This window comes from Lontra canadensis, unplaced genomic scaffold, assembly GCF_010015895.1.
Source record: "Lontra canadensis isolate GAN:19392208 unplaced genomic scaffold, GSC_riverotter_1.0 scaffold1, whole genome shotgun sequence".
NCBI classification, from domain to species: Eukaryota; Metazoa; Chordata; class Mammalia; order Carnivora; family Mustelidae; genus Lontra; species Lontra canadensis.
Genome location: NW_022630995.1, coordinates 37,727,056 through 37,741,584, shown reverse-complemented (window position 1 = coordinate 37,741,584; position 14,529 = coordinate 37,727,056). Strand labels below are relative to the sequence as shown.

General features: G+C 35.3%; 1 protein-coding gene across 6 annotated transcripts in view; it reads right to left on the bottom strand.

The window, feature by feature from the left end:
• The window catches only part of ARAP2 (ArfGAP with RhoGAP domain, ankyrin repeat and PH domain 2), a 183,974-nt gene that overhangs the window by 132,060 nt on the left and 37,385 nt on the right, over nucleotides 1-14,529 (bottom strand). For all 6 annotated transcript variants that reach the window (XM_032853582.1, XM_032853617.1, XM_032853611.1 and 3 more), the window contains exons 7-8: nucleotides 8,345-8,414; nucleotides 2,215-2,335 (exon numbers count right to left, since the gene is read on the bottom strand). In XM_032853582.1, the coding sequence (XP_032709473.1) occupies nucleotides 2,215-2,335; nucleotides 8,345-8,414 (191 nt within the window). The remainder of the gene's footprint in view (nucleotides 1-2,214; nucleotides 2,336-8,344; nucleotides 8,415-14,529) is intronic.

Genomic DNA, 14,529 nt, shown 5'->3' with positions numbered 1-14,529 from the left:
TTTCTTTTTTTTTTTTAGTATTTTCATATTTTAAAACTTGAAGACCTAATACCTATTTAAAAACTAATTTATACCAAAGTTTTAATGAAATTCTTATGCTGTTTATATCACAATTACGTGATACATGAACTATGACCTATATATGAACTATGTATCAGAGCATGTAATTTTTAAACGTGTGGGTTGATATATTCTACTCAAATGTGTCTGTCTAACTTTTATATACAGTACATAATTATGGCTAAACAGATTTTCACACAGGTGGGAAGCTTTATTTAGTATGTCTACCAAAATGCAAGCTATGTGGCATACGTGAAATTCATTTTGAGAAGCCAAGGGGAAAGGGATAAGCACCTCAAAGAGACAGGCAGTCACCTTCTGGGCAGAGGAAACCAAAGTGTAAGGGAAGATTGTCACGATACCCAGTCAAGAGGAGAGTCTCTTGGGCCTTCCCAGCCATGCAACTGCAACTTCTCAATGCTGCCACTGAGGCATAAAAGGAGCCACAGACAATATGCAAATGAATGACGGAGACTGATGGAAGAAGACCTTGTTTACAAAAACAAGCAACAGCCAGATTTAGGCAATAGGCCATGGTTTGCCAACCCTGACTAGGCTATAGGTCTCAATGATTAAATAGCAGCTGAAGTAAGAAACACTTTTTCCACTACATACGTGCAATAGTCACACAGGTATGTCTCACAATACTTAATTAGAAGTGATGCACACTGATATTTCTTATTGTATTTCATGTTTGGTTTTTGGTTTTTTTTTCTGTTTTTGGGGGGGGATTTATTTTAGTATCCTCAGAAACCACTACATTGATTTCATCAATGGATAGTGATTCACAGTTCGAAAAATGCTGTCCCAGTGTGAACAGCAGCTGGACTCACGCATTTACTGATTATGCCAAGAATCATGAAAAGCTTTCTAGGAACATACAGGATTTATTGAATGTTTTCTGTGTGTCATATACTGGTATATGGCTTAGGAATCTAGCAGCACAAAAAAGACAAATATTGTCCCATCATATCTAATGCTGTTGTAGTTTATAAAAGGGTAAAATGGGTTCTGTGTAAAATGGAATATTATTTTTTATTTTTATAAAATGAGATACCTGTAACACCTACATCCCTCATAAGACTATTGTGAATAATGAGGGGTGCCCGGATGGCTCAGTTGTTAAGCATCTGCCTTCAGCTCAGGTCACGATGGGCTGCCTGCTCAGTGGGAAGCCTGCTTCTCCCTCTCCCATTCCCCTGCTTGGTGTTCTCTCTCTCACTGTCTCTCTTTCTCTTTCTCTGTCAAATAAATAAATAAACAAAATCTTTCAAAAAAAAAAAAAAAGGCTATTGTTAATAATGAAGCACAGATGATCACTGCATATATCAAGAATTTAGTAAGTTCTCCAGGTCACCATTATTCAAATAATTAAGGACCAAGAAGTATTTCCAAAACTGAGTTATAATCTATACTAAAATAGAAGCTTTAAAATAAATTAAAATTATAATTCTTTAATTAATGACAATGGCCTTATCTGTATCATTTAAAAGTGAGAGATAGCGTAATAACATGTTGACAGTCAAACAAAGTATACAACAGAGAGCTCTTAGCTCTCCTGGTTCTCCCTCCCTACCCTCTCCAAAAGTCAGAAAAGATCTAAAGGTTTAGTCCCTACCCATAAACCACATGCCATCTAAATTTCACCATCAAGTGTCCTACAGCAGAGGATGAAGGTAAAAAGAATTGAGAAAGTACAAAAGATCCTCTGAAATTTGTCCTAGAATGATTACTGGTCCTATGTGTTCAGTTGAACCTGGCAAGAGTAAACTTCCCTAAAATCAACACTTTCATCGTGAGAAAAACTGTGTTTGCGTATTAAATAACTACTTCGCCTTGTCAAACAATAGCTAAAAGGTGGACTCCACAGGAGCAGAGATTTTTGTCTTACTTTTCACTGCTATACATCCAGAATTTAGAAGAATTCTTGGCACGTAGTAGATTCTAAGTATTTGCTAGATGCAGGAATAATGAGCCAACAAAAGACCTGTCAGCTCGTTTATGGCATTCAGGATAATATCAAGTGTAAATTACTTAAAAGTAACATATTCTAAGATTTCTTGACGCGTGTAGCTTCACTAGCTTACCAATCTTCTGACTGGTCAGAAATTAATGTCTATGAGTGTTTTTACAGGGATAAAGAAATAACCTTACCTTCTTTTTCTACTCTAAAAACAAAAGTTCTTTGTGTTGTAACAACTTCAAATTTGTTGTCTCCTTGAACCCGTACCGTAGATATAGCAGAAAGAGGAATGATTCCTTTTGAATACTTTTCCTGTATTGGTTAGAGAAAAAGATACATGAACAAGACAGATTAAAATGAAATTCTTGTGACCTTATCAAGAAAAAGAATGGTACAAATACTATAAATATTTACAAGCACATTGTGCTTCTCTTTCATAATTTTAATCTAAATTTTTTAAATAACATACAAATAGTATACCTCCTCAGACATGACTTGACACCCCAGAAAGGAAAATACTAAATGGCCCTTCCATGGGAAATGACTTTTCAATTTTCTCCTTTTCTGGAATTTAAAATTAAAAGGCAAAGAATCAAATACAAACAGTTGTACTAGACCAGCAAGATATAGTTCCCAAAACCAACAGTACGTTTTTTAAAAACACGCTGGTCAAAATGATTTGATGGTGTCTGCAGGCATCTGCTGGCCATAATGGGTACTGTAACTAAACTACTTCAAAACGACTGCTACTACATATGTGAACAACAAGAACACATCTCAAAACCAGCCTGTTGCATTATAGCAATTAAACATATTACCCAATGATTCTAATAATTATCTTAATATCACAACTGCCTCAGTTTACCTTTAATTCCCCAACGAAAAATTAATGAAAAAGACAAAAGAATTAAAAAAAAAAAGGATTTGGCAGTTTGCAACTGGCAAATACCTAATACAATTTTGGCTGTTTGCAACTGGCATCGGCATTTTATCCTTTTGCTCAGGAAGGTCATTCTGAAGACTCTTGGTAGCTTTTTCAGTCTTTGTTTTTCTGGATCCACCAAAACCCTTTGGCGTAAGAACCACCTGACAATGCCCGCTATTTACTAAGGGTGAAATATTTACTGGACCTTGTGTTGGAAAGAAAATTCAAATAGTATTTATATATTCAAAGAGCCTCAAAATGAAAAATCAGCCAATGTAGTGAGAGAAAAATTTAAAACAGAGTCTGAGCCATGGAAAGTATGAGTACAAAGATGGAAACTCCCGAATTCTGTTTAAAAGAGGTCAGATATTTTCACAGACATGAAGACATTAGAGCCTGACCTAAAGAAAGCTTAAGTTCAACCACACAGATAACGGGTTGGGAGGCCATCCTGGCTGGAAAGCTTTAATAATAGAGGCATAAGTATAGAAATAAGAGCAGCCACAGGGCAGAGTCAAAGAGGTAAAGCTGGAAACATACATCAAGGGCATATATGGAAGGTCTTAAATATCAGAAGAGTCTGGACACATCTTTGTGGGTTTTTTTTCTACCATTTCCTTCCAAAGAATGACTCATGGAACCTTCATTTTTTAGCAGATCCCAAGTATCTGAAGGAAATGGCTAGGTTAAAAAAAAAAAATGTATTAAACCATTCCACACAGAGAATAAGTGCTAAGGTCATATTCCTCCTACTGGTAAACTCCTGCCATGCATATCAGATAGGTAAGGGGTAGTCACTGTCAGCAGCACAGTGTTCTACTGGGAGGTTATCCTAGGCCCACTGAGAAGATATACTATGCTATCATGGCATTACCTCTTAGCTCTTTGACAGTTTCTTCTCTTCTAATGCCTCTGCTTCAATCTTTTATCCCTGACTATATGTATGCATCAAAATCCTACACATTCTTCGACCCCATTTTAACTATCAATGCCACAGACGCTTTCCCACATCTTCTCAGACAACCAAGATGGAATACAATATTTGAACTGTAATTGAAGATGAGTGGGCAACCTCACAGAAAAAGAAGGATGTCAAGAAGTAAGTAACTTCAAGGTAACTTCTCGTTTTCCACTTTTGGTTTTCTTTTATCTTCTCTAAGAAAATCCCCTCCTACTATTTCAACAGCCAAGTTTATGAGGAAAATTCTAAAATCTGTCCCTTCTTCCTTCCTTATCCATTTTGGTCAACTCCATCATCCTATTTCAAGTCATCAATGATACATGAAACTATCCCATAAGCCCCTCAAACTTTAAATTATCTCCTGAAAACATGCCCTCCCCTCTATATCTGTTCATTAAAATATTACTAAGTCAGTCTTACATGGTCTTTCATTTGTGTGGCTCGTTTGTACCCATATAACTTGGGACTCTCCCTACAGTGACAGTGTCCACTTCCTCCCTGGCACTCTCTGATTCTCTCCAGTCACATGAGCCTTCTTTGAGATTCCATTAACACACCGTATTTCTTCGCAATCTAGTGTCTTTGCTTACTCTGTTCTTCAAGGAATGTTGTCCTCATCCAGCTTCACATGGTTCCTGCCTCTCCATCCTTCACATTTCAGTATATGCTTCAGAAGAAAGGTTTTCCAACCAGCCTCTTCTCATAGGCCCCCCATCCTCACTAGGCAGATAACCTTAACTTAGGTTAATAACAATTTGTATTTTTCCTTTATAGCAATTACTAACTATAACTTAAACAGTGATTTTTTTTTATATTTACTGTGTGGTCATTTGATTAAGATATTCTCCCCAAATAGACAGTGAGTCATACATTTATTTTCCTCAAACCTTTCACATAAACGGAATTGCAGAAGTATTTTCTCAGTGAATGAATTCTATGTCCAATCAATCACAATCAAATCAAGCTCTGACAGCTCATTTCTGATATTTTTTCTAAATTCATTTTTTAATACTTCCACTGGCATACACAGCTTACACCCTGATAACTAATGTCAGATTTACTGCACACTCCCCTGATTTGCCTCTCTACTTTCAGCATCTCTTCCTTCTAACCTTTCTTGCATATGATTGTTCAAATGTCATAGCTAGAAAAAAATAAAAGATTTGTAGAGGGGATAAAAAAAATGGATCTTCAAGTTTGCACAGAATTTTGATGGATGGCAATGGCTCTGAAGGTTCAGATGGAAAAGAAAAACAAGGAGATGAAAATACAAGAAAAAGAAATGTTCACACTCCCCACAGTGTGTACCCAGATACCACTGCAAAAGGTCATGCAAAGAAATACAAGACTGACTGGCTTAAAGGAAAGCCACTAAATGCAGTGGGGTATGATGGCAATGCGAGGCACTACTAGACCACTAAGAGCTCCAGGAATAAGAAATAGGGGAAAATGTCTCCCTAGTGTCAGGAAAGCTCAGATATAGGAAAGAGCATAGTACCTTTGGGGACAGTACAAGAGCCCCTCTAGCTGTAAGTCTAAGTGGCTGAGATCAGACTGAAAAATCTAGAATGTCCACATTTATGCTACATCTCTTAGATGATCCATTCTCAAATCTCAGTTTGCTTAAGAATTACAAGAGCTTATAAAAATAGATCTCTAGTAAAATAATTAACCATTTGTGGAATAAAAATGTTACCATGAATATATTTTTCAGTATAGAAAAATCAAGCAGCACTGTAGGAAACTGGAATTTTAAAAAGGAGATTTTTCCCTCTTCCAGATCTGCTTAAAGAGATTAAAAAACAATTCCTTACAAAACTGTAACCACCCACGTGCCTATAATAATAAGATCCTATTTAGCAGGTAAATACTCCAGAAAAGTAACAGAAAAATAAATAAATTCCCCAGGAGTGATCAAAATGTACTTAACAAGCTATCATGTCATATTAACCCCTGGAAGTTACAGTTTCTCAAATGGCTCATTCATAACCTATTACAAGCTCCCAAGAAATCTCATAAGTTTTAACACTGTAGAGTTGACTTGGTGTTTCTCTTCAAACAACACATGATAAAGACAAGATAGAGGGAAAAAAAGGACAAGAGACTCAGAGTGATTGCGTCTTTCAGAGTATAAAATTTTCCTTTAGGACAGAAATTTTAAAGCATCCCTAGACTCTGAAACACAGATATCTAAGCCAAGTTCATCATTTATCTACTACCACTTTCAGACAATGAAATGACCACAGGGCAATTCTGCCCACAGCTGAGTGAGAATGAGGGTGAGTGAGATTTCTTGGCAGGTGACAAGGTATCGAGGCCAGCGGGATAGTACCATTTTCAGTAATACAATGAAAAAGTTCTTGCAGAGACAGGATAGAGCAGTGCTGAGGAAAGTGAGAGAAAACGAGGGAAGTATAGAGCTCTGCCCAGCCACGTGCTCCTCATATGCACCTTTAAACACCAAAAGGCATGATGACTCAGCGCACATGACCACTGACACTGCACTCTCACCTGAGGCAGTGGCTATGGCCACACCCCTGCCTTCTAAACACTGGCCCTGAAATGCCCTCTTCCCAGCCCTTCAATCTACCCTTGAGCAAGGTGGGTCACAACAGAAACTCTCTTTTTAGGAAACACTCATCGATGTTTTTATTTTTTGCCAAGATGAAACCAACCATCTGGATAGTAAAGGGACAAAATGTCACAGAAAACAATAATTTGAATTTTTTAAAAAGTTGTTAAGCTAAAGAATTTGTAGCCATTCATTTTAACATGAACTTTTTATCACAATTTCAAACCAAGGCTGCATGATTTTTATTGCATCAATACCTACAAATGTGGCAGGCACTCATCTCACCACAGTTGAGAAGACCTTTTACAGGACAAACAGAATGGGTCCAGTTGGACACAGATACCAGAAATTCTCTCTCCCAAAGGGGTATAATGCCACCACCAACAGAGCCTCATGGCACGGAAGTCTCACTCTTGAATAGTATTTCCCCTTATTTCAATCAAACCAGAGAAGGGCACAGCTACTGAAAAAAAAAACTAGGGGTCAGATTCCAGCAGATACAGAGACCACATTGTACCCACCGCTGGCATAAAAACTGTCTCAACAGTCAAATGCACAAGCAAACTAAAATCAGTAGCCAAGGCAAAAAACCAGCTTTTAAAAAAAAATATTCATTCCACCATCCTGCAAATCCCAAGGAGGTGTGTTTAAACTTATTTGATGTTTTATCTAGATCACTGCAAATTGAAACCAAATAATTAATACTTCTCTAAACTTTCTATTGTTCTTAGTATTGTCGCACGTAAATGAATGTTACTTTCTATCTAAAAGCATACACTCTTCTGCCTGGTAGCACTGAAGAATCAATATATGAAAGGGACTTTCTATTCAAGCCACAAATATCACAATAGGAAATGGTATTCTCCAAATAATGAGAAAATAATGTTAGATTATAAGCTATAAATAAGAAAATGTGCTTAAATGTTAAGTGAGTCTGGTAAGAGAATGTATATACTTAAGACTGTAAGAATGCCTGATTTTAATGAATAAAAATATGATATATTTATTAGTTCCAACTTTTCATTAAGGAAATTGTCAACAACAGAGAAGTTGAAAGATTATGACTATGAAATGTCATATACATCATTTTCAGATATACATCTGAAAAACGTTTGCAGATAGGACATTTCAAATATTCTAGCCTACATCTCCTAAGAATAAAGAAAGTCTCATACCTAATGAAGACATGATCAAAATAGTATCATTTTGTTAAGACTCACTTGCCTGAAGACAAAATTGTGACCACTTTATCAAGATGTTCCATGAGCTCTAACTCCAAAGAACTTCTCAGCTTCTTCTCCTCAAGTTTCCTTCATATATCCCATTTTCCAGTCAGAAAACTGACTTCCCATCTGGACATCTCATGGTTCTCTACATTACCACATCTTATCTCTCTACCCTATGTGTAAATATTATTCTTTTTTCAAGAACCATGGCAAATGAAATAACACACAAGAAGCCTTCTTTGGTTCTTCCATACCCTTCCACAGTATAAAGTAACTTCACCTTGTGCGCCTAACTGTAGTATCCTTTCGTAAATACTTCTTAGGGTTCTCTAGGAGAAAGATAATTCCTTATTCATCCTTACATCACTCAGAACAATTCCTGTAGTTTATAGAAGATACTGTTGGATGTATAATTTTTTAAATCCAAATTTTATGTATGAAGAGAAGTTGAACTATGAACACAGTGTTTGCAAACTAAAAAGAGTTTTTTTAGTGCACACAGTGTTTGTATTGTGTGCAAACTCTTTTCATGTTGGTAATCCAACTCCTGTTCTTAAAAAACAAATTGTTTGCTTAGTTTACTTAAGTATACCTTGGATATGTAAGAAAATCTTTGAGAACTATCAAGTGTACTTACCTTCTCGTTATTATAATAAGAGATGCTAAGGCCATCAAATTTCACCCATCTCTTCTGAAACATGCGTTTCCTGAAAAAATATGAAACTGTTATTTTACATTCAAGAATCATGAACTTGAAAAAAAATATCATGAACTTCAATTTTAAATACATTTGTAATGTAACTGGGTTGAGTACATTCCTATTCGTTGTTAAACAGTTTAAAAAAATAGGCTATGACAATGTAGGTTTTAGCAATGGCATGTAGGGGAAAAAATGATACTTTCTAATCAGTTAACATAAGTATTTAAAACAATGATACTGTTGGTGCTGGCACAAAAATAGACATATAGATCAATGGAATAAAACAGAGAACCCAGAAATAAACCCACATTAATGTGGTCAATTCATCTACCACAAAGAAAGCAAGAATATCCAATGGGAAGAAGACAGTCTCTTCAACAAATGGTGTTGGAAAAAACTGGACAGCTACATGCAAAAGAATGAAACTGGGCCACTTTCTAACACCATCCACAGAAAGAAACTCAAAATGGATTAAATACCTAAATATGAGATCTGAAACTATAAAAATTCTAGAAGAGAATACAGTAATTTCTCTAACATCAGCTGTAGAAGCAGTTTTCTAGATATATCTCCTAGGGCAAGGGAAACAATAGCAAAAAATAAAGTATTAAGACTACATCAAAATAAAAAGCTTTTGCACAGTGAGAGAAACCATCAACACAACAAAAAGGCAACCTACTGAATGAGAGAGGATATCTGCAAATGATGTATCTGATAAGGGCTTATTATTTAAAATATATAAACAACTTACACAACTCAACACCAAAAAAAAAAAAAAACAAAACAAAACAAAACAAAAAAAACAAGCAATTCAATTAAAAAACGGGTAGAGGACCTAAACCTATTTAGGTTTAATAGATATTTTTCCAAACAACACACACAGATGGCCAACAAACATAAGGAAAGATGCTCAACATCACTAATCACCAGGGAAATGCAAGTCAAACTGTAAAGAGATATCATATTACATCTGTCAGAATGGCTAGAATAAAAGTGATAAGAAATAAAGTGTTAAGAAGGATATGGAGAAAAAGGAACCCTCATACACCAATTCCTCATTGGTGGAAATGTAAATTGATACAGACTCTGGGCAAAACAGTATGGAGGCTCCTCAAAAAACTGAAAATAGAAATACCCTATGATCTAACAAGTCCACTATTATTTACTAAAACAAACAATAAACACACACACACACACACACACACACACACACAAACAGGACTTTGAAAAGATAAATGCACCTAATGTTTACTGCAGCTTATTTACAATAGCCAAGTTATGGAAGCAACCCAAAAGTTCATCCATTAGATGAATGGCTAAAAATGTGGTGTTTGTGTGTACATATACACATACACATACAACAGAGTATCATGCAGCCATAAAAAAAGGATGTGATCTTGCCATTTGTGACAACATGGATGGACCCAAAAAATATATGCTAAGTGAAACGAGTCAGGATGAGAAAGACAAATATCTTATGAATTCACACATGTGGAATCTAAAAAACAAAACAAATAAATAAAACAAAAAGCCAAATCAAACCTATAAATAAACAGGACTAATGGTTGTCAGAGGGGAAAGGGTTAGGAGGACAGGTAAAATGGGTAAAGGGGAATGAGAGATACAAATCTCCAGTTATGGAATGAACAGGTTATGGAAACAAAGACACAGCCCAGGGAATATAGCCAATGATACTTTAATAGTGTTGTTAGGTGACACATGGTAGCTATATTCTAGAACTAATGTAACAATGTATGTCAACTATATTCAAATATAAAAATAAATAAAATAATGATATTATTAACAGTATTAATATCCATGTTTATAAGGGTTAGTGCAAAACAAAGTGTGGTGAGAAACACTAGCACTGCATCCATTTCCCCCAGCAAAAATAATCCCTTACTAAAGATAATATAGGACTAGCTGACTAGTTCAATTGGTAGAGCAGGCAACTTTTGATCTCAGGGCCACCAGTTCAAGTCCCAGACTGAGATTAGAGTTTATGTAAAAATACATAATTTTTTAAAAAAACATTAAAAAAATAATATAAGCTTTCATCTTTCACTAAGCTTACAGCATTTATCTTACTTTACCTTAACTTTTGCTTTGGAGCATGAATAATATTTTGCCAAAATAACAAAGCTTTGTTAATTGGATTTGAAGACATAAATTACTTAATTTTTATCAAATGAGCTGAAAAAAGCCCCATATGGAGAATCCTTTACAATCACCCAAAATGCATTGAAATATTAATATTTTAAAAAAGAATCAGATGAAAATCAAATGCAATTTAAGATGATCATGGAAAAATAATGAGAAACGAAGCAAAATAATGTAATCACATGTTTCCTATTTAGGTTTAAAAGAGAAACTTTTTCTGACTATATAAGGGAAAAGTGAAGAACCAGTTCCCACTTGGGCTTATTTTTGCTTTGTCTCAGAACCCTTCCCTGCTGTGGACAATCCTATTCTCTACGTGACTTTCTGTACCTGACACAATATATATTTAGCTTCTAACATAAATGATATATGAAAACTAAATTTGTTTAAACAATTTTATTTCTAAGCAAATATGTAAATAAAAACTATGTCTACCTTTTCCATTTGCAGTTTGCTAACATGTTTAGGATAAGGGATTAGTTTAACATTCTGAAATTTTCCTAAGATTTAAAGATGGAAGAAAGAACATCTGGAAGTGTGGAGACCTTGTCTTCCCAGCTGTTTTCTGAGCACCAAACATGTATCCCTCGAGTGAAATGCAGCAAGCCTCCCACACTGATCTATTCGGCTTCACATAAAATTAGAGCAAACCTGATCAAACAGATAAAAGTTTCAAAGTTCATCAGGACAGACTCTAATAAGGACAGACATGTCCACATATATGCATTTGAATTAATTATGAAGTAACAATAAAGACCTTGAAATCATAAGCCTAACTCCTCAGTTTTCTTTCTATCATCTTTCTGCTTCTTTTTAACTTCTTGTGGTCTGCGTTTTCTTAATACTGGAACATGCAATAGTTAGACATCTAGCTTTCAAAACTCAAGGATTCTTTAAATTCCTTGTGTTAAAAACATTAAAAGGTAAAGAAGTATTAAACACACAGTAATTATACACTGAACAAATTAATCACTCCACACTCATTTCCTGTTGATCTCTGTCATACCTGAGGGCAGGTAAATACACATCTTCCCACACAATGTCAGCAAAAACTCTGTAAATCAAGATTTTATTCGGGCCCTACCCACCTTACTTTGCAAATGGTGGTAAGCTAGAGCTCAACAGTTGATGTAATCTTCCATTTCAGAATAAAAACAACATCTGTAGGGAGACGATTACCATTACCCCTCTATTCCCTTTGCTAACAAGTCGTTCTCTTTCAGAGTTCTACCTACACTACCTACACAAATATTCCTTCCCTTAGGAACCAATCCAGTGCACTGACAAAGTTATTTTCTGTCAAAACACACATTTTCCTCCTAATACCTAACACAATCTGTGTGTGTGTGCGTGTGTATTTGTTTGTTTACTTGCTCAATGTCTGTCTCCCATACCCTATGCTTTATAAAGACAAACTCCGAGAGTATTTCATCCTTCACTACACAATCTCCAACTAACACAGAGACATGTACGGCACTAAAAAAATAATTGGTTGAATTAATGACATGCGTGCAGTCCTTTTAGCCAGATGACAAATAAACCTCAATGACTAGCACTCAGATAATCAGTATCTTAAAAGAAAAAAAAAAGGTTGGTAGAAGACAGGAAAACTTCTGAAAACTCAAAATTAAATTTGAAGTTTCAAAACCTGCCAAAGCATGGAGTGAGAGAAAAGTTGTAAAAAGCCTACTTTAATGTTTTACTTAAATTGTTAATTGCAACCACCCTGGACGCAAAAAGCTCTCTCAGAATTCCATCACCAACTAGATGGAGGGTTTGGGGTCTGAGGCTCTCCGAGCAAAGTCCCACCTCAGTCTCTGTGACACTCAGTTTCAGAGATATTCTCCCAACCACTTAATTTTCACAACTACCAGATAACTATTAGATGTGTTTAGCCATTTTAGCTCAATATTCTTAAGGATTATTAAATCTCTCTAATAATCTATGGAGGACAAATCCCAGCCAGGAGTGAAATGGAAGGAGAGGGCACACAGTGTAGCAGCTGAGGAAACACCATTTTGCAGTTGGAGAGAGCTACTGTGCAATCCTATGATTAACCCCCTCCTTCTGCTGTCATTCATCCAGCCAGCCAGCCATCACATCCGTGGGGACTCACTCTGTGGACACTATCCTCCAGCCGTACTGCTTCCTATCTCTAGACTCCTTCTTGCCCCCAGGCCTTCTCAGATGTGATTTTCTCTGGTTGGAACGCTCCCTGTCTGCTCTGGACAGGGCCGGCTCCTTATCCTTGAAACCGCAGCTTGAAAGCATTCCCAAGTAGCCATCCTTACCACCATACAGATCCTACAGATCCCCTTGGTCTCTTGCTCCATTTCTTTGCTTAATGACGCCTAACAGATTTTGTATTTATGTATGTTTTGCCTCACCCATCTCCCATGCTAGATATTGAGATACCTGAGTGGAGAAACCGGCTCTGTTTTGTTTATCAATATAAAACCAGCATCTGCCACAGTTCCTAGCAATAAAATGTGCTTAATAAATATTTAATGAACAAAAGAACGTATCTTTCACTGAAAAATGCTTACTCAAATTTTCATTATTTATATAGAGAGAAACACCACTAAAACATTTTACCCTTCATTTTTTGTTTTTCAAATACCAAAGATTTTTTTAATATGACAAAAGCTTTGTAAAATACCTTGTTATTACAGAAAAATTAGAGCCTACCAAAAGCTTGGAAAATTCATCAGTAATACCTACAGAATTTAAAAAATACGTTTTATGTTTAAGCACTTTTAAAATACACTTTTTAAAAAATATATGCATTTTACACGTTCCTATTTAAAAATACAAATTAATCAATACAAAATGTTTCCAAAACTCAATTTATATAAATATTGTTTAATCTATTTTGCTCATTAAATACGTCAATATTCAATTAACTGTTTTTCTGCATGTAAGTTCAATACTGAATTCTAATAACTGGTAATTAAAGATAAGAACTTACATTTATATCCCTGCTCACATTATTCTCCTTTCCAGCAAATGGAAACTCAGATTTAATGTTGGTAAAGACTATCAATCAATTAAAATTTAAATGAAATAATAAAAGGGAAAATCTGAGAAGGTGTTTCTAAATGTCAATGTATGATTTTAAAATAGATATTGATGAATACCAAACTTTTAAGAACTATCTTTTCTGTGCAAGGGTCATATATTTCACGTATTTATAAAAGGCTATTAGATATCAGGCAACTAATTCCACTGGAATTATACAAAATTAATCTACTACCCACAATTAGTGGTTCCAAAAGTATTTTAAACATTCACTCTGAGGTTAAGTTATGCTTTTCCCTTAAATTTCACTTAATAGCTTAATTTGCTTAGTAAATGCTAATAAAATAAAGACAGGATATGAAATACAGTGCCATCCTCGGTTGTATTTCTACTACCATAGCACTGAAATTAGATCTGAAATAATAATGAATTATTACAAAGAAAAGAGATGATAAAGCCTCAACTAAGAATTTATTTGGCATAATACACCTCATAATAAAAACAGCAAACAGTATGTCATGCTTTATTCTAGACACTGTAGCAAGGCATACACAAATATTAATTCATTTAATCCTCCAAGCAGACATATGAGGTAATATTATTATTCCCATTTTATAGATGAAGGCACAGAGACACTGGCAGGTTACATAATTTGTCACACGACTAGTGAATAAGCATATCTGGGAGTCAGATCCAGGTAATCCAGCCCCAATCTTAATCATGATGCAAAACAGACTAGAACATTCTGTAGCAAGGCATCCTGGACATCCCTTTAGGCAGTGATAACACTTGACCTCTACTCATTTTATAGGTGAGTTCAATTTTGCAAAGTGCGTCAGAATTCCTTCAGAAAAAAGGTGGAGGAGACATGAAACATGTTAGCCTAAATCTTATCCTATTTTGTTTTTTTGTGTGTGTGTGTTTTGTTTGTTTTAAAGATTTTA